General features: G+C 35.3%; 1 protein-coding gene across 2 annotated transcripts in view; it reads left to right on the top strand.

The window, feature by feature from the left end:
* The first annotated feature begins 242 nt into the window (after positions 1-242).
* adam9a (ADAM metallopeptidase domain 9a) overlaps positions 243-20,935 on the top strand; it is a 51,360-nt gene continuing 30,667 nt past the window's right edge. The window contains exons 1-5 of one of the 2 annotated variants that reach the window (XM_039665473.2): positions 243-769; positions 4,167-4,264; positions 7,057-7,115; positions 9,799-9,877; positions 15,777-15,853. In XM_039665473.2, coding sequence (XP_039521407.2) covers positions 688-769; positions 4,167-4,264; positions 7,057-7,115; positions 9,799-9,877; positions 15,777-15,853 — 395 coding nt within the window. In that variant the 5' untranslated portion in view covers positions 243-687. The remainder of the gene's footprint in view (positions 770-4,166; positions 4,265-7,056; positions 7,116-9,798; positions 9,878-15,776; positions 15,854-20,935) is intronic. The other variant, XM_039665475.2, reaches the window with a different exon arrangement.

Below are 20,935 nucleotides of genomic sequence, written 5' to 3'. Positions count from 1 at the left end.
TCATAAAATTTCAGTAATTTTTTGCTTCCTTGATGACAGTGATTAGATCAACCTCACTCAACTGCAATTAAACAACAGTCGTTGTAAAAGAGAGAAACATCGCTGTTATTCTCGTTAGAAAAATAATTAAATGTTGTGTAGTTTTTAGACTATCCCTAACTCATATTCTAAACTGCTAGCAACAATAGCTGATAAAAAGTGTTCTTTTTTGCAAAAGAGTGGATATTTTTTGTGTGCGGGTAAAAGTAAGTTAAAAGCTCATACGAATTAGTGTTCTACTAGTTTGCATTGCCATATCAGGCTAGAGTAAAGGGTTAAAAAGACGAAACCGAGCATTTCGTGACGCATGCTCGGTTTCGCCCTCTACAGACGGGGCTCATTGGAGATGCAAGTCCGAGCGAATTGCCTAATCCGAAGATTTCGAACAGAGAACTGAAACGGGACCCCTTTTCTGCTATACAAACACATCCTGATCAGCGATCTGTGACGAACTGTTAAACAAACTTATAACAGGAGGATAAATTGTTACAAAATGAGCAGGTAGCTGAAACTGTGCCGTTTTTCTCTACTGGAACGTAATGTGGAGCGGGCTCATTGCCATTGCTTGGAGGACAACGCCTGGATAAGGAAGAGGGCAACATTTGACGTTACTTCGGAACGGCATTTGAATACGGATACTTTACAGACATGGTTAATACAGTTTGTTCACGTCTTGTTAAAAACGCTTTTATGTGGTTAATGCTTCACGCGCTCATCGAAATCAGTGGAGGTGAGAGAACAGCGACGGACACCATTGCGAGTCATAACATTGTCCACAACACTTACCAATGTTGACTGTTTGAATGAATAGGCACCACAATGACACTTAAAGTAAATTATAGCTATTGTTATGTTGCTACATTCTGAGAAATAGTATAATATTGACTAGTATTTTTTTCAGTTCCATTAGAAACCATATTAGATAGAAACTACCACTAGACTAGATAAACTATTCATTATATTAGAACTTCATTCATTCAGATGGCTAGCACCTATTCATTTAGTCACTAGTCTATGTATGTATTCATGTTACCTTTGCTTGCTTCTATTGTTTTTTTGCTATTAGAATCTGTAGCCAACTTCCAACTAGGAGGCTAGCCTATGTCTTCTTTTACAGTCTACTATTCATATGCATACTAGTATCTATTCCAATTTTTCAAGTACCAATGGACACTAGTATCTTCATTAGTGTGTATTCCAAAATATTGGTTGAACATTTTTTAATTTGACAACCCTCTACAGACATGCCGGTAAAATAATCAGTATGGCCAGTAGCCTACTTTTTTTTCTTCTATATTATATATTTTAAAATATTTATGATATTGTTTGAAACCATAAACACGTTTAATATGAACTTTTATAAGTAGAACTAAAACTTGGCAACCATTAAATGTAAATGTAGGACTGCATATTTGTCATATTCAACACTTATTAATATATATATATATATATATATATATATATATATATATACACAGTATATATATTTTTTAAAAGTGTTGAATATGACAAATATACAGTGTGTATATATATATATATATATATATATATACACACACACACACATTTTTTAGCGTTTTACAAATACCGTAATCTCTGAAGTTTACGTGTTTAAACGTAAACATATAATTATTATTAAATTAGCAGGAAAGATGCTGTTTAAACTGTTTATTTTGCACAAACGTGTTTCAGCTTATGCCTTCTTCCGTGTGCAACAAGATAACTATGTACCCAATCTTATATACCCACAACAATTGACACACCCATATTCACATTAACCAATAATTTTAAATGTATGCATGTTACCAATGTTTCAATCAGTCCATTAGTGAAAGACAAAGGCTGTTATAATATTTAGAATCAACATAGAATACACATGGTAGAGTTATGTTTACAGGAAACAGCTTAGTGACAGATCTTCATTCATTCCATTGGAGATACATGTGTTTAAACTAAAAATGTACCAAGCCTCTCTTTGAAGGAGGCGATTCTCACGGTCTCTTCCTCTTGAAGACAGGCATTGACACACTCTAGACCCATAAATTTGAGCATATTGGCATTATGTCCCGCAGAATTGAAATGTCTTGCGACTGATGATTTGTCATCATACTTTCTGATAGCGCATTTATGCTTGAAAATTCGAGTTTTCAATTGTCTCTTCGTTTTTACTCACATAAAAAAGCCCGCAAGGACATGTCAGTAAATACACAATAAAGCAAAAGAAACAGTTTATGCATAGTGCGGCCTCTTTCCTGTATATTATTCTAATCATCAGGCCAGCATTCTTAAAAATTTAAGTGCAATCATTGAGTGAAGCCTGCTCCTATCTCCATTCATAGCACAATAAGCAGCAATTGGTCACTATAGTGAATAGGGATTATGTAAACCACAGAGCCACAGTATATGATGGCAATATTAACCAGTAACAATACAATAGAATATCAAAGCAATACTATGAATATTTTTTTTGTGAAAAAATTTATATAGTTGTGATATAAAAAACTTTATAGTGACTGTTAAAAAAACATTTAAGACAAAAGTAGGTGCTAGTTAGTAGGAATAAAAGTAAAAAAGGCTTATTCATTTACTTTTATATTTGTTTATTTGTATTAAAAACACTAGCTTTCCAAAAGACATGCACATAACATTACAAGATTGGTGTTTCTCTGTTTGAAGGACAAATCTATGTTTGTTTGAGCCTTTTATGTTTTGCAGTAATGTACATTGTCTATCCTATAGAAATGTTTTATTTTGATAAGAAAGAATATTGTGTCTGCCCGGTGTAGATATACCTTCATCTCTGCCTCTTCTGGCCGTGTGTAAGTTTAAGAAGCTTAAGCAGTTTAATAATAGCATATTTGGGTTAATTCTGAATTTATAGGCATCTCCTCGCACTTGAGTCTAAAGGGCTTTTACTTTAAGATCAATATGAAATGTACAGTATTTAAGTCATTTCTGGCACTTTTAATTTGCTCAACCCAGTAGAATAACATCTTTTCCAACACTTTCCCATAATTTGAACAAGGATGTTGTCCTGGTTGAGTGAACCTTATAAACTGTAAAAAAAAAACCCCAAAAACAGGACAACAGGAAAATGTAGTAAAGTAAAATACGGTACATATATTTTTATATCAGTTTATTAACATGTGTGTAAATATATTGTGTATTTACTTTTATTTTATTTTTTATTTTTTTAACATGTTTAAATATATGTATAGGTTAGTTAAATGTTTTAATTTCTTTGTAAAAAAATATATATTTTTGTTTAATTTGCTTTAGCTAATAACTGGCAATTATCTATAATGTAGTATATATAAATATATTATTTTCACATTTTCTAAGTTTTATTTTGCATCCATGGCATAACAACGCATGTAGATGATCAGTAAATGAAGGTGTAGTGACAGTGCAGCACTAGCCTGATAGGCTATAGCACATGACCGTTCTGTCAACTGGCCCAGAAATACTCTTTCATTGGCTGTGGGCCATCAGACCCTTTAAGCTCTGTGTAATAAGTCAACTGTAAGTCGATTTAAAAGTGTCCGCTTACACTTATTTTAGCGTTTCATGTATAGAAACAGAGAGACTCCCACACGAGTGCTAACACGGGCTATTGGAGAAATTGAGGGCATGTTTTGAGCTGAGAATGATGGTGAATGTCTGAAGATCAAGATAAATGGTTGTCTGAGATTTTTTTGTGAATGTTCAGTAAAGGAACACAAGCATTATGAATTGTTCTGTCTTATCTACTCTTTTCGGGAAAACAGCAAAGGATGTCTCATCCAACTTGTAAACTGATGACTCAGAAGTGGGTAGGATGCCTCTCCTTCCTGAGGTTTTCCTCTCTTCATGCCCATGCAGCACTTTTTTCACCAACATAAAAAAAAAAAACACTGAGCACTTGATTGCACTTACAACCAGTCAATTGCACTCAATCTAATCACCCATGATCACAAGTTTCATATAAATATATTTTGTTGCAATGAGAGGAATAATGTAGGAAATTAGCTGTATAAATGAATGGGAATTTATTATACAGTGCAAATTTTTCTGTATTGTATAATTTGTTGTGTGTGTATTGGTCTTATGGGTAGACTGTGTTGTGATGGGACCGTTTCTGTTCATAGGCTCAATAACTCAGCAGACCTCTCAGCTCTCTTCTTATGAGGTGACTGTACCGAGACGCATCAGCAGACATAGAAGAGACCAGGACAGTGCAGAGAAGGTAAACAACCTTACCAAACACCAGAGTTACTTGACATTAACTGTGTGCGTTGATGGTATCTTTAGCTTGTCCCTTTTATTCTATGTATGTCCTCGCCTCCTTTTTCCATTTTTCTGATATCATATCCATCTACACCAGCGGTGCTTCAAAGACACTGCCACAGGAACCATCTGGCAGGCACACGTGCCCAGCAGCGTGGGCGTAGTTATTAAAAGACCACGCTGAGAGACGCATACCACCAGCATGGCACAAATAAACACTCAATATTCCTCTGACCTCTATGTCATTGAGAAACAGTGTACTCAGAGTTTGGTAGATCATGAGAAAATGAGTTTGAGAAGAAGAGAATGAGTTTGAGGGAAGACATAGCCTGGCATAGCCTTGAAACCCGTAACTCCATTTATAAACCAGGAACATTCACAACACAAAACACAAAAGAATTGATGAATTTGTTTGCAAATAAATGTTTTTTTATTTGTAAAAGAATATTTTACAAAAAGACAACAAAAGTGCCAATTTACACTTTTTAAAATGTTTTCCTCCTGAATTCCAGTTATGATGTTAATCAAGGTTTCTTGCTGGAAAACGATCATTATGGTAATGGTAAACCGTTTTCTAGAAAGAAAAAAGAAAGGAATGGAAGATTAGCACAATAATTTCACAATAATTGTCCAAGTCCAAGATTTATGAGACAAATTTCAGACAAAAAGTTATCATTCACTCATAATCTTCCACTAAGCCATGGCACCTTTTAAAGTCAGCATGAAACGGGCGTAGCGATATACTTTTCTTCTTTATTTTGATGTATATCACCTATTTAGCTTTAATTTATATTTATTTTGGTTTTAGCTTTTGGTCATATAATCTCATTTTGGTACTTCAATTTAAACCCTAATTTAATTTTGTTTAGTTGCCAGAGCAATATTTATATTTTTCATTAAAGTTTTTAATCTAACATTTATATTATATTTTATATATTTCAGCTTTATTTTAACTTCAATTTAGTTTTAATAAACAATAGCAAATCTGTTTGTGACTGTTTATGAGGTGGTTTAGAATTTTCCATGAAGTAGCTCTTAAAATCCTTGCATTTCAAAAGAATTTTGAAAATAAAAATAAAATCACCCACCCTGTATTGTTTCTTGTTTGAGAAGCCGTTTTACTTGGATATACATCACAATAGAGAAGAAAGGTCTATCGCAACTTCCTTTTCATGCTAACTTTAAAAAGCTCTATCCATAATATTACAGGGTTTAAGGTAAGTCAAAGACATGTTTGTCAGATCACTGCTAAAATAGCTGTAAATATCAGATAAAATGTTAGCAAATGTTACATTTAAAATGTTAAATGTAGTTTTTAGCGTAATGTAATGGTCTGGAGGATGTTTCGTGGCACACTTAAGGCCCCTTAGTGCCAATTGGGCATCATTAAATACCATGGCCTGGGCATTGTTTCTGACCATGTCCATCCCTTTATCCAGCAGGATAATGCACCATGTCACAAAGCTCAAATCATTTCTAATTGGTTTCTTGAACATGACAATGAGTTGACTGTACTAAAATGGCCCCCACAGTCACCAGATCAACCCAATAGAGCATCTTTGGGATGTGATGGAACGCGAGCTTCGTGCCCAGGATGTGAATCCCACAAATCTCCATCAACTGCAAGATGCTATCCTATCAATATGGGCCAACATTTCTAAAAAATGCTTTCAGCATCTTGTTGAATCAATGCAACATAGAATTAAGGCAGTTCTGAAGGCGAACACAGTATTAGTAAAAACAGTGTACAAAACAATAGTAACAAAATGGCAGCAGCTGCGTTTGTATGAAACAAGAGCAAGCGAGTTCACGATACTGGAAGGCATAATTAAATAACTGTACACAAAATATTGATTCGACTTATGAGTTTTAATATTTTATTAGCTCACCAATTCCTAAACTTCCACGAAGAAAAAAACTAGCAAGCTTTTAGCGCTGCTTACTTCTGTAACACTGGATGAGCCTCTGTTATCTGTTTTTAGCGGTTGTGATATGGGAACAACATAGTGCTGGATGGCGCGATTGTCCAATCAGAATCAAGAATTACACAGAGTCGTGTAATAAATTCATGTAATTATTTTGCAACATTTGCGATTCGAATTTAGCACTTAGCAATATTGGGATTTCTATTTTGTGCAGCCCTACTAAACTGTTTTGGTTTGTGTGTGGGTTATTCACTGAAATGCAAATTTATCTGCAGCCAAGTGACTGCACCTACATTTTCCCACTCTGCGACTCACAAATGGGTTTCCAAAACCCCTGTAAGTATCCTATTTGTCTGGTTTCATCACAAATGTACTACGTCAAACATAATTCAGTGGAGATGGAAAAGAGATCACATAAACTATAGCAGAAATGCTAGATGTGTTTTTTTTTTTTTACATTTATTCATGTAGCTGACGCTTTTATCCAAAGCGACTTACAATTGCTATATATGTCAGAGGTCGCACGCCTCTGGAGCATTGGTGTCTCACACCGGATTCAAACCCGGGTCTCTCACACCAAAGGCATGTGTCTTATCCACTGTGCCATCACCACCCGATGTGCTATGCTTTGTTTCATGAATTAGGACAGTATACTTACAAAACTACCCTTCACACTTAATACATTTATTTATTAAACTGCAATAAAACAATTTTAGAGTCTTTATTGCATCTTTGTGCTGTTTATTTTTTGTTTTTGTTTTGTATTTTACCTGTAAATGAGTAGTGAGGTGATGGTTTCTGTAATTTTTCTCCCCTTTTTTCTAAGGTGTCATACATAATCCAAGCTCAGGGAAAAGAACATGTCGTCATTCTGGAGAGAAATGAGTGAGTATTTTTCTTCTGCTTCTCTTGCTTTCTCTCCTAAAGTCAATTGATATGCTTTCCCAAAGATTTGATTTAAATTGCACAGGCAGGGTAAACAGAGAACAAATGGTGAGATGTTCACAATGTTTAATCTTGTAGCCAAAATGTAAAAAAAAAAAAAAAAAAAAGTGCTTTTTACAAGTAGTAATTTTTAAACCAAGGTTACCTTGGGTTTAAACTTTGTTTCCCAAACCTTTTCCTGAAGGTACACCAAGCCTACACATTTTGGTGTCTCCTTTATAGTTTGAAAATGAGCACTGTTGGTGTGCCTCCACGAACAGGGTTAAGAAACACTGGGTCAACATAAGCCTAGGTTACTACTGTATGTTCAATGAAAAAACATATGAAGCCAAGGCACTCAAGATTTCGAGATCTACAAAGGCTTTATTTAGGTGGGCTCGCAGGAATACATCACATTTTAAAATGTATTCATATAGAAAACAGTTATTTTAAGTTGTAATAATATTTCATAATGCTACAATTTTTATTAAATAAATCCAGCCTTGGTGAAAGCATTAGCATATTGATTTTTAATATTAATTAATATTATTATTTGTGAAAAGCCTAATGTATGTCCTGCATTCCTAATATCTAGACCTTCCTTAGATTAATTACATTATGGTTATTAAATAGATTGTTCTTGTTGTAAATCAGAAGCTTGTGCAGAATGGGACAATATACTGTCAGCTTTTCCATCTGTCAGCATTTGGGCCTCATTCAAGTTAAGGCTTGGCATAGACTGAGCTTAATTTATTTTATTTTTTTTCTTGTGTCATCCTTTCCAGAATGGTTTTAGAATTTGGACTTGTTCACTATTGTACAATGCTTTGTGTATTTGTACATAACAATGTAGAAAAGCACCAAAAGTTCTCAATGTAAAAAAAATGTCTGCTCTTTATGTATTTCCTAAGCTATTTTAAATATTGCTACATGTAGGCAGACCTTGTTGGACAATCACCACGTAATTCATAATTCATCAATCACACATAATGCGTCTCATGTCAGATACATTTTCCAATACTCCTTAATGCGTCCCCTGAACACTCTGTGCTCTTCATTTTAATATTTAGAATACTCGAGTAGCAAAACATTTGTTAACACTTTATTTTACACTGTCCTTATAACACGTTTTTACTATTACTATTTTACTATTTTTACTATAAGTTGTTAATTGATGTTACTATAAGTTGTTAATTAATTATACTGCTAAACACTTTAAATAAAAGTGCAACCAAATATTCTTGTCCTCTTAGTTTGACATTTTGTTGTTTTTTGAATGCAGAGCTAGGGGATGATTTGAAGATGTGCCTTCAAAGTAAAAATAAATAAATTGTACCATTAACAAGGGTGAATTGCTTCACATTTTGATATAAGATATAAATAACACAGCGTGTGACCACATATCACAGTGAGTTTGACAGTCAGTCTTAAATGTGTTGTGGCAGGTGTGGTTATTCTTTAAGAAAAGTTGATGATTTCCAGCTATGCTTATAGTCTGTTGCAGAGAAGATGTGACAAAGGTCAGCTCATCACCAGATATTAAAGTTTTTTACACAGTGTGTGGCCTTCTCAGATCACCCAAGATCTTAAACAATCTTAGAACAAGCCCGTGCCCATCCGGTGAACTCAAACCCCTGATTTTTTTGACATCTGTATGATTATATCTCTCCCTTGTTTGAATTCTTTGGAAAACAAAAATAGAGGAAGCAGAAAAGAGGAACTCAAAATCTTAAAGGAGAACTCCAGCACAAAACGAACCTTTTGTCTAATAACACATTGGTACCTAGTCGACCGTTCTCTGTGATTTGTTTTCATGATTATCGAATGTAAAGAGTTTTATCTCTAAAAACTGTTTAGCATATAACACTAGTATATGGGGGCATTTAATAAGTAAAAAGAAATCTCTAGTTAATACCACTAACAAGTCTCAAAATAGCCCCACACAAACACAGTAACATAATGAGGATCTCTAAATGCAAAACGAAGCATTGGGAATTTTGTAAGTGTACAGCGTATATAGGCAGTAGCTTTGGAAAACAGTCTTGACAAGTCGAACCACAAAACTACTGTAAACTACTGTGCTCTGTTACCAGTAGGCGTGGCCTCCTAGGGCAGTGAAGCAAGTGCATTCTGGGAGTTGTTGTCTTTCATCCGCATAAGCCAAAAATACTTTTTCTGGCTTTTGTCAGACTAGAAGGCTCCAAATTCTAAAATAATTTCACATTTCCTCTACATAAATAACCAATTTTAAATAAACATTCATCTGTACAGAGGTGAATTATCCCTTTAAACAAACATCATTAATATTGTGTAACTTGTCCACTGGAGGCAAGTTGAAGATGAACCCAATTGCAGTTTATTACAAAAAGTAATAAATCAATACAAGAAAACAGAACCAAACAATAACTGGAAAATAACCAGACAGACTTGACTTGAAAACCAAACCAGAACTCAGAACTCAAACCAAAACAGAACTGAATAAAATATGAATTAATACTTAAATTGAATATTAATACCTTAAAGAAAATACTGACCAAAACTTTTAAACAATAATTTTATGGATCTTCACGGTATATTAAATGTATATTAATAGAGTATATGAATCCTTACATAGTGATGCGTGTGTTTTCTTTTTTCCTCTCAGATTGCTTCTTCCAGAGGATTTCACTGTGTACTCTTATGCCAAAGATGGCTCCCTGGTCACAGAGAGACCAAACATGACGGTAAGTCACCAAACGCCACACCAGCACATCTGTCAAGTTATTTTACAGCAGCTGTCTAAGTAATTTTCATCAAAATTATTTATATATATAATTTAATTGTCTTATTAGTATATTTTAAAAACAAACAAATACGTATTTGCATATGAATGCAGATATATAGCTGAATGCTATATATATTTTTTAATATATATATATATATTAAATTATATATTATATTTTCTATTTTACACTTTAACTGGATGTCTACCTAGCATCACCGTCGGTCTGCACTGAGAGTTTGAGGATTGGTTTATTTATATTTGACTCGGATTTGAATGCACAGACTCACAGGATGTGAGACCAAGAACACTCAAATCAGGCATTTTATAGACACAAAAAATACAGCACTGACAATCAGAAATGTAATGCTAATATATTCTTTCGTACAACAAAAATGAAACCACAGAATGCAGGTGAGAACAGCTGCCATGTATCATCAATGTGGTATTGTCTGCTGTTGTAATTGTTGATGCGCTTTTCTCAGAGCCGTGACCAAACACACACACACAGCATCTGATGCATTGCCAAGAGCAGTGGAGTAGTTCTGGGAAGAGCTGCATTACTCACACTAACTGGAATTCAGTTTTACACCACTGTAAGAAGTTATAGAGGCACAAAACATATAAAAAGAATGCAGCAGAATGTATATGCACTGAAAGAATTTGGTGTAGAAACAATTTTCGCTCAAAAATTGCTTGTAAATTTCACAAACAATTACAATGAAATGGCAAGGAACATGCATTCTTGTAAAACATACTCCAGTAGTCTTTGTTTTATTTACAACTTTGAAAAATATTTTTACAGTGTGGAAAGAGTGAAATGAGAGTGGGGAAGCACATTCTTAATCAAGTTCTTTATCGTTGTGTTCACTGATGAATGTCCGCTTAGAGATGCAACATGAGTCACTGGCCCTGACCTGAATGAAGTCACTCAGTTTGCAACGTGCAATTGAGATTTGTCATGCTTTCTTTCATTGTGCTGGCTTGCTGTCTCAGTTCACCTATACTGTAAAGCATTTGGAGTTTGATTTACTTGGAAAAGAGCTAAGAAGCAATTTTCACTCACAAATTGGTAGTAAATTTAACAGTATTGTATCAAGTAAAATCTTCACAAAATTCTTTTGAATTGGTCATTTGGAAAGGTAATTAGTATTGTATAGGTTGTACAGCGAGTATAAACTCAAATTACCTTGAACAATCTGCTTCATTCAAACAATGAGAGTCTTCAATCTGTTGACATAAGCTGATGTACAGCTCTTCCTACCAAAACAACGCACACATGGTATGAATGAATAATTCATTAAAGGGTTAGTTCACCCAAAAATGAAAATTCTGTCAGTATTTACTCACCCTCATGTTGTTTCAACCCCGTAAGACCTTTGTTCATCTTCGGAACACAAATTAAGATATTTAAGATATTAAGATCGCTCCTGCATACAGTCCATAGGCTTCTTGAGGTACTGGCTCTTGCTGTCCCCGAAAAGTCATTAAAGACATCGTTAAAATAGTCCAAGTGACTACAGGGGCTCAATCTTAAGTTTATCAAACGACGAGAACACTTTTGTGCGCAAAAAAACAACAAAAATAACGACTTTATTTCAACTATTCACTTCCTTCTCCATGAGCCTGTAAGTCAGTTAACGTAGTGTGATTGCGTAGAGCTACGTCACACGTAGGCTCACTATTGGCCGACGCTGGTCATGTGTGTGTGATGCGTGTGACGTACAATAACAGAAGCTTACGCTATTAAACTAGTAACCTGACTCGCGCAGAGGGAGAAATAAACGAATAGTTGAAATAAATTCGTTATTTTTGTTGTTTTTTTGCGCACAAAAGTGTTCTCGTCGTTTGATAAACTTAAGATTGAGCCCCTGTAGTCACTTGGACTATTTTAACGATGTCTTTAATGACTTTTCGAGGACAGCAAGAGCCAGTCCCTCAAGAAGCCTATGGACTGTATGCAGGAGCGATCTTAATATCTTAAATATCTTAATTTGTGTTCCGAAGATGAACGAAGGTCTTACGGGGTTGGAACAACATGAGGGTGAGTAAATACTGACAGAATTTTCATTTTTGGGTGAACTAACCCTTTAAATTGAATCAAGCACTATTTTAGTATTTAAAGGAGGATATATACACTGAAAAAAAAATTATAAACCCAACACTTTTGTTTTTGCCCCCATTTTTCATGAGCTAAGACTTTTTACTGTATTGTATTTAAAAAAAAAACAAATGCTAATATCTATGGCCATGTATGCTGGCCATGCAAGAACTGGGATGTTTTCAGCTTCCAGGTACAGATCCTTGCAACATGGGGCCGTGCAACATGAGGTGATGGTCGTGGATTAATGACACAGCTGAATGGTTTATTTCACGTTATGCTCAAACCACACCTATGAGTAATGTAGCAACTTCAGACCAACCCACTTTATATTTGTGTTGGGCGTAACAGTCATTTATCCCACCGGTAAAATAGCAACAGCGCCCAAGATCTGCCAACAAAGTTACTTGTGTTTCAGATTATTAAAATAAGCCCTTTAGTGTTTTTAGTCTAGATTTAAACTGACAGAGTGTCTCTGCTTCCCGGACAATGCAAGGGAGACCTTTCCAAAGTTTAAGTGCTAAATAGGAAAAGGATCTACTGCCTACAGTTGATGTTGATAGTCTAGGTAGGTATAATGAACTGGCCAGAATTTTGAATCTTGAGATTTATTTATATATAATATATATATATATATATATATATATATATATATATATATATATACTGTATATATATATACAAATAAGCTTAAGCAAAGGTGTATTAAGTCAGACTTTATTTAATCAGCATTTCCTGATGGATTTCATTAATTTAATATTGAATTGAATTTTAAGAGGAATAAATCTTTTTTTATCTATTTGGGTTTTGCTTAAAACTTCTTGGAAATGTTCTGAAATGCCTTGTAGTTAGATATTTAGTGAAATGCTGATTTGAGACTGTAGTGATATGAAAGTCTGATAACAGTTCCTTATTACGGAACAGGAAACAGCTGCATATTATTGCCTTGTCAGACACTTTACAGCTCTCCTCCCGATGTGGACATCATGAATTTCATAAATACTGACTGTTTAAATAAAACAAACCAATCTTTCCTTTAAACTCATTCCAGTGTTTGAGTTATTGTGGCTTTAATTTTTTTTTGTACTACAGAGACGCAATGTTTAAACTTTCCAGAGAAAATAGCCAACAAATGATTTCTATATAGGTGTCTCTGTTTAATAAACAAGGCATAAGAGAAAGTGTTAAAACGATGAAAAAAAAATCAACACATAACTTAAAGGGATAGTTCACTTTGAAATAATTTTTTGATATGTTTTAGCTTACCTCAAGGGCATCCAAGATGTAGGTGTCTTTGTTTCCATTAGCCCGCCCGTTTTTCCCTAATATGGTGTCTGTGTATCAAATCTACGCGAATCTTTGCTGCACATGTTCTGGCGGTACAAGCAGCTCGCAAGTTGAACTGGCAATGTTTTACGAGTGGTAAGTTGGAAATGCAACAAATCGACATTGAATTAGTTATCGGATGATATTAAAAGGTAGTGGGATTATTTATGGTTGACCTGGACATTTTAACTTGATCAAAAGTTATGGAATTGATATTAGCTGCGAATTCAGAGCATTAACAATGTTATGTCAGTGTAACGTTATCAATAGCTAGCCTAGTCTAACCGTAAACTAGTTGGCTAACGTTACTGCCTGCCATACAAAACTCTTGCAACTTGCTCTCTCCCACCCTCGCACATATTATTAATCAAAATAAATCGACACGGTGGTAAAAGGTTGGAAGATGAAAGTTTAATGTGGAGCATTCTGTGTTTTCTCCCCTTATTTACCACTGGGTGTGAATTGTGCTAAATAAGTTGCCTTATCTTCTCTGAGAAGCGTTCTGGACATTCAACTGACATAAACATTATTGGCATTGTGTATAATCATATTTGTAAATTGATGCACCCGTAATTGTTGAGTGAAGAAGTTAAGATTGCACTATTTAAGAAAAGGGGCTGTATTGCATTTCCTACTGTAGAAGTGAATGCCATTATCAATATGTTTAACCATAACAGCACAAATAATTGACGATTACATTTGATTTGATTACTTTTGTAAATTTCTGACAAATATTAATCATTTTCAAATAAACGGGGTAGTGTTAACCTTATTCAGCACTGAAATCTGTCAAACTTCTTTCAAAGTCCTTCATCACATATTGATTTGCATTCTACAGCGATCTCTGGAAGCCTTGTTTTTGTAAAGGATTTGCTGGAGAGTGTCACATGATATGGCTGGTCAACACAAGTCTCGTTTGTGGACTAAACGTGCATAGAGCGCTCACCAGTTTTTAGTATGAATGAATTACAGTACATTACAGTGTTCAGTGGTACAGCACAGTCAATGCACCCCATTTTGGGTAAAAAAAAAAGAATAAATATTACTCCTCTCTGTTGTTTTAAGCACTTTCATGACAACCATACAGTATTATATACAGTAATTTTTTTTCTGAATAGGAGCAGCTGATTGTCATAATTCATTTAAGTTATTGACTCCCTTTTTCATTTTCCTGACACAAATGAAGACATTACTGCCACTAAGATTTTCAGAATAAAATAGAGATCAAATACTCAAGCTTGAGATCTTTTTAAATATGTAGTTTGTTGAGGTAATTCAAATTGTTTACGTTAACTTTCAATAATTAAAATAAACAAAGAATGATTCAGTGCTTGTGAAGCTTAAGAGGTAACAAACTAAATGTAATTTCATGTAAAAGTTGCAATTAATTTAAAATGTATAAATTGATATGAAATGCAATTAGCTGAACTTTAGAGTGTTTTTTGATCCACTTAAATATGACATATTTATATGTAATACTTCTATTGTCTTTGAAATATGGTTAAAGTGTACTACTGATTATACTGACAAACATTTATGGTAAACTGAAATATAAATACATTTGTAATTACACATTTGTAATGATTAAGTTAGTACAATTTAGTATATTTAAAATACTTTTAACTTTAAATGCAATATTGAATAATACACTACAGTTAAAATTATAATCAAGTACTTTACATGTGCTTTAGCTTATTAAACAATTTTAGAGAATTTTAAAGATAATTAAAAAGGATATGAAATATACATTTAACTTCACATTATGTCTTTTTAAAAGTTAAATTTAGAGTCCTATTTTAACGATTTAAGCGCATGGTCTAAAGTGCACTTGGGGTGTATCCGAATACACTGGGTGCATTTTAGGTATAACGTGCAAAAAAATAATCAAGAGTCTCATCTCCCATTCCCTTTAAAAGTCAGTTGTGCTCAAGCCTATAGATGGATTTGCTATTTACATGGTGTAATTTTCAAGCAGAAAGACTAAAAGCTTCTCCAGAGAGGAAACAGATCTGCTCTTGTGCGAGATTTAAAGCACAAGCAGACCATCTACAGGACATGTTGGATTCCACCATATCTTTATGTACACAATAATAATTTTTTACATTGTAATCCTTTTATTTTTAATATTTGTGCCTCGACAAATCATGCCTTGTATACTTGTAAAAGCAGCTTATTTGCATTTAAAGGTACACACACATAAAATAGCGTGTTTTTGCTTATACCCAAAACAGTAAAGCTGTCAGACCCACTTTCTAGGTTCTTGTCCCTGATAAGCAAATACATTCAGTTTTAGAATTACAAGGATTTTGCTGTTTGACAAGAATGTAGTCAAGTCTTTGAAATTACATTTTTGTTCTTGGTGGAATTTGGAAAATTACATTTTTGTTCTTGGTGGAATTTATTGTGGCTTCTTTCTCTCTCTGTTTTCCATCAGGGTCATTGTCATTACAGTGGTTACATAGAGGATGTGGAGGGCTCTTCTGCAGCACTCAGCCTGTGCTCGGGATTAAGGTGAGATGTTACATATGAAGCGGACTGTAAAACCTTAACAGCTGCATACACACATCAAATAGGGCTGAACGATTTAGGAAAATAATCTAATTGCGATTTTTTTTTTTTTAACCAATATTGCGATTGCGATTTATTATGCGATTTAAAAAAAAAAGTTATTTACCTTCTGTATTAGTCGACAAAGACAAGCAATAAATCATTGTACAGTAGGAATGGGAATCTTTAGATAGCTCATGATCCGATCTACTTTTTTTCTTATTAATTAATCTTAATAACTCTTAAAATATGTATTTAATTACATGTGTAAAAACACATACTTTAAAAAATAAATATAAAAAAAACATTAAATTAAACCAATTACATGTTAAGAATTTTAAATAGGCCTAGGCTATATAAAATAATATAGCTTCAAAATATAAAAGCTAGTAAATAAAGAGAAACAAAAAAAAAAAACATTACAAGCAATAAACAAAGAGTGGTCTCAGTATTTAAAAGTAGGCTGTCTGAATGTTTTTCATTCAAGAGCTGGAGTGATTTCCCCTCAGTTTAGATACGATAAGCTGCATTCACACTAATGCATATATCTCTTTTGAAATTGTAAATGTGGTTTGTCCTGTTGGTTTAAGATATAACTGACCGTGTTTACATCAATTTCGCGTCATAAAAGCATTTTGACATGCAAGTACATTTACCAATGAGTCGCTCACGGCCGCATGCACGAGCGCTCTTCACAAAGCACGCGTTAGTATTTTAAAATGAAAGCAGCCTTCTCAGTGACTTTCATGGTTTTAATATATAAGCCGACTGCATTCCAAAAGACATAAATAATGCCTCTGTGAATCATTTGTAAAGAAAATACCCGCGGGAGAGAACGCGCACTGCAAGTGTAACGTTATAACATCAAGCAAAGCGGCAAAACCTGTTCAATGAAGCCCGCGAATGTCCTTGTAATTTGGTTCAACCCCGACCTTTATAAAATAACGTTACTATGTTTTGGAAGGTTCGAGCGGTGTCGTGTGTGTGAGTGAGGAAGAGAGAGAGCGAGAAAATAGAAGCAAGCAGATTCAGAACACGGTTCGTTTCTAAAGCACGCGCAGCGTCATCACGCATCTGTGTTTAAAAACTAAGCTCAGACTCGATTCTGAAATTCTCTGAATCGATCCAGGATTGTTGAGGAGAGGAGAGAATAAATAACACAATAAACTGTTCTTTTCTGGACGCCAGACCGCGTAGCGTGGCAAGTTGATGCTTTATCTTGCAGACTGCTTTTCTCTCGCGTGTCAAGTGACCAGTGTAATCGCAGCCCTTGCGATTACAAAATCGCGTTTCATCATATCGTGATTTTATCGCAAATGCAATTAATCGTTCAGCCCTAACATCAAAGATGTTTTAGCCTTAAAGGGTTAGTTCACCCAAAAATGAAAATTATGCCATTAATGACTCTCTTTCATGTCGTTCCAAGTCCGAGAGTTTTCTGTCCCTCCATTGAAAATGTGTACGGTATACTGTCCTTGTCCAGAAGGGAACCAGAGAACACGTCAGCTGCATCTTGCGTCACCATCGTCACTGTGGACTTGTGAACGCAGAACCGGAAGAGAATGCAATGTTTAATAAAGTCGTAGTTTTTGTTATTTTTGGACCAAAATGTATTTTCGATGCTTCAAAACATTCTAGCTAACTCACTGAGGTCAAATGGACTACTTTGATGAGATGTCTTTATTTCAGTATACCGTTCATACATTTTCAATGGAGGGACAGAAAACACTCGGACCAAATCTAAAATATATTAAACTGTGTTCCAAAGATGAACGGAAGACTTACGGGCTTGGAACATAAATACTTTTTATGAATCTCATAATCACAGTCTACTTTTCATAATCCAGTCGAATCCCAATGGATAAAATTGAAGTAACTTTTTTTGTTTGGAATATGTAACTTTATATGAAGTTTACATTCATCTTAAATGAAAAATCACCCCATCTATTTTCTTAATCCATGCTATTAATCTTATTATGAATAATTCATCCATTTAATTTTTAACATTTACATTTCTTTTTTATAATAATGTTTTATTTAATCAAAAAGTCATAACTCAATCTTCCAGTGAAAAAAACAGACTTCTACCTGGTGATGTATGCCGGCTCAGTGCCCATGTTCGCCAGAGCCCCCGTAACCTTTTCCTACATATATGCTGTATTTGATTTTCAAGAATTGTTGTTGAACATTTTTGATATTTGAAATCAACCCAAACAAACACACTCCTCCCTTCATTGCTTCACCCCCGAAATGCATGAATATATTGCATTGCGCAAGAGTGGATTTCTCTTTATCATAGCTGAAGTGACAAATAAACTGATGATGAAAAATGAATTATAAGGAAGCACAAAAAATTAACATACAGTACACAAGAGTATACAAACAAAAGTTCATTGTTAGTTGCCAGTAGCACTCCAGCTCCAGAAAAAATATTCCCCTAGTGAAAAAAGTATACTTAAAGGTGCCTTGTGTCAAAAAATCAATTTATACTCCACATTCCATACCAGATGGGGGCAGTATACCTCCAGAAAGTGAGTTGGTCTACTCTAGAGTAACAAACGAGAAACGGCATATTCTCTATGCTCCGCCCCTACTTTCACAACAACCCTAGAGTCATAGCCATTTCTTTTACAGTCTACGCCATAGCCGAGCCAACTCCTCTGGAGAGGATCTCCAGAGGAACGTTGGATGATGTCAGGTGATTTTTGTTCATATTATATTTTTATTGTTAGTTTGAATTACATTAATTTGACAGACAGCATTCGCTGATGTTCACCAAGCTAGCGCCATTCAGAGCTGCCAACTCTCACAAATTCACCGCGAGACACGCAATTGACTCTTTTCACATGTTCTCACGCCACACATCAGTTTTGTCATGCACAGAAAAATCGCAAAGCAAAGAGGACACGGAGACCGACAGACAAGACAGAGCAGGTTAGTTATGATATACATAGTTCCCACAGGCAAATTAATGTCACGTGACCTCCCCGGAGGGCAAATCTTTGAGGGCAAAATTGCCAAAACGCCATCTTTGAGGGCAAAATTGCTGTGTTTACCATAGATGTTTACCATAGATGTTTACATTTTCTGTTTTTATCAGAAAATGTCGTTTTACAAACAAATATTTATTTCTGTTTGTATTGTTATGAAAATCATAAAGAGACGAGTAGTGAAATAGATCATAAATAGACTATTAAAGGACAACTCCGGCGCAAAATGAACCTTTAGTGTAATTACACATTGTTACCTAGTCAACCGTTATCTGAGATTTGTTTCCATGATTGCCGATTGTAAATAGTTTTATCTCTAAAAACAGTTTAGCCTATAACGCTAGTATATAGGGCATAGAGTAATGACAAATAAAAATCGCTTGTTATTACCACTAAAAAGGCTCAAAATAGCCCCACACTAACATGACAGCATAAAAAGGGTCCCTACATTCAAACCGAAGCATTGAGAACTTTGTCAGTGTCCATACAGTTTAATAAGCAGATAATTTATACACACAGTAAATTTCGCGAATACAGGAAGAAGCCATCTTGGAAAAATAGTCTCTACAAGTCGATCTACGAACACCGATCCAAGTGCGCTGGTGAGATGTGAATAAGGTGATAAGGTGAGCGCGAACAGTAGGCTACGTGTACATATTGAAGACAAGTAAACGGTTTGTGTTTGTGTTTCTTCTGGAAACAACAGACCATATGAGATTCTGCACAGTTCAGCGCACTTGGATCGGCGCTCGTAGATCGACTGGTAGAGACTATTTGAGACTGGTAGAGACAACCTCCACAAGGCTGGAAAGGGCTACGCGGAAATTGCCATGCAGCTTGGTGAAAAAAGGTCCACTGTTGGAGCAATCATTAGAAAATGGAAGAAGCTAAACATGACTGTCAATCTCCCTGGGACTGGGGCTCTGCACATGGGACCGGGCGACTGCACTGTATTAAGGAGAGGATGACCGGGGCCATGTATTGCGAAATTCTGGGGAACCACCTCCAGCATTTATGAACCTCTTGTCCAACAAAAGACTACATTTAATAACATGCTTTTACTCCAAACTCACTTCATAACAATAGTTGAGCATCCTTCTGTGAGATGATGTGGCTTCTCTTGTGGTGAAGCCACATCATGTGGTGTGATGTGGTGTTTATTAGTCATGTTTAATCAAAGCGTTTCAATCTTCTGTATATTCAGCTACAAATAGTATGATGCCCGTTAGGTATTGCCCGGAATGATGCGTACTTCTGCGGCGGGGCATATTTGGCGTGCCTGCGTGAGAGCGCCCTCTGGCATTCAGATGAAGCAGCATTTACTACCAATCAGCCGTACTGCACTGACAAGCTGCGCATTAAATAATCGCAGCCTTTGCCAAATCGTGTGCGTTTCATTGTGATTAATTGTGCAGCCCCTAATCTAAATAAAGATGACTTGACTTGATTTAAGTACAAGTAACTTAAATCTTGATCTAAATACAAGTAACAAGTTTACAAATAATCCTGTTCAATTTGTGGAGATGGAAGAAGGGTCAGTGTGACTGGGACTCGTGTACTTTTATTAAAGAAAAATAGAACAGTTGCGCACGAGCGCCTTCACCATAGTAGAAACTATAGCAGAAATAACGGCAGCACAGATCACTGCCCAAACGCAAATGAAAACAAAAACTCAGCGGCAGTAGCACCCGCAGTCCCAGTCCTACTCTCTCCCTCGACTGTTCTCCACATCCGGCTTATATGCGGTCTCCCCACGCCAATCACTGCAATCAGAAACAGGTGTTCCTCAACTTCCTCACCCACTATAGACTTCGCTGAACCATACCCATTGAACCAATGAATCCACTGTGAGACACAAATGTGTCCCTGAGCAAGACACTTAACCCCTAGTTGCTCCAGAGGCATGTGACCTCTAACATATATAACATACTGTATATAGCAATTGGCTTCATGCACAGCTCCACTACTTCCTGAATTTCATAAAAAAAGCGCAGCTTTTGATATGATTGACCATGACATCCTCATTTCTCGCCTGGAACACTCAGTAGGCTTGACA

The sequence above is a fragment of the Pimephales promelas genome, chromosome 14 (assembly GCF_988280905.1).
Source record: "Pimephales promelas chromosome 14, fPimPro1.hap1.1, whole genome shotgun sequence".
Taxonomy (NCBI): domain Eukaryota; kingdom Metazoa; phylum Chordata; class Actinopteri; order Cypriniformes; family Leuciscidae; genus Pimephales; species Pimephales promelas.
Note: the sequence above shows the minus strand (reverse complement) of the source record. Positions and strands in the feature narration are given on the sequence as shown.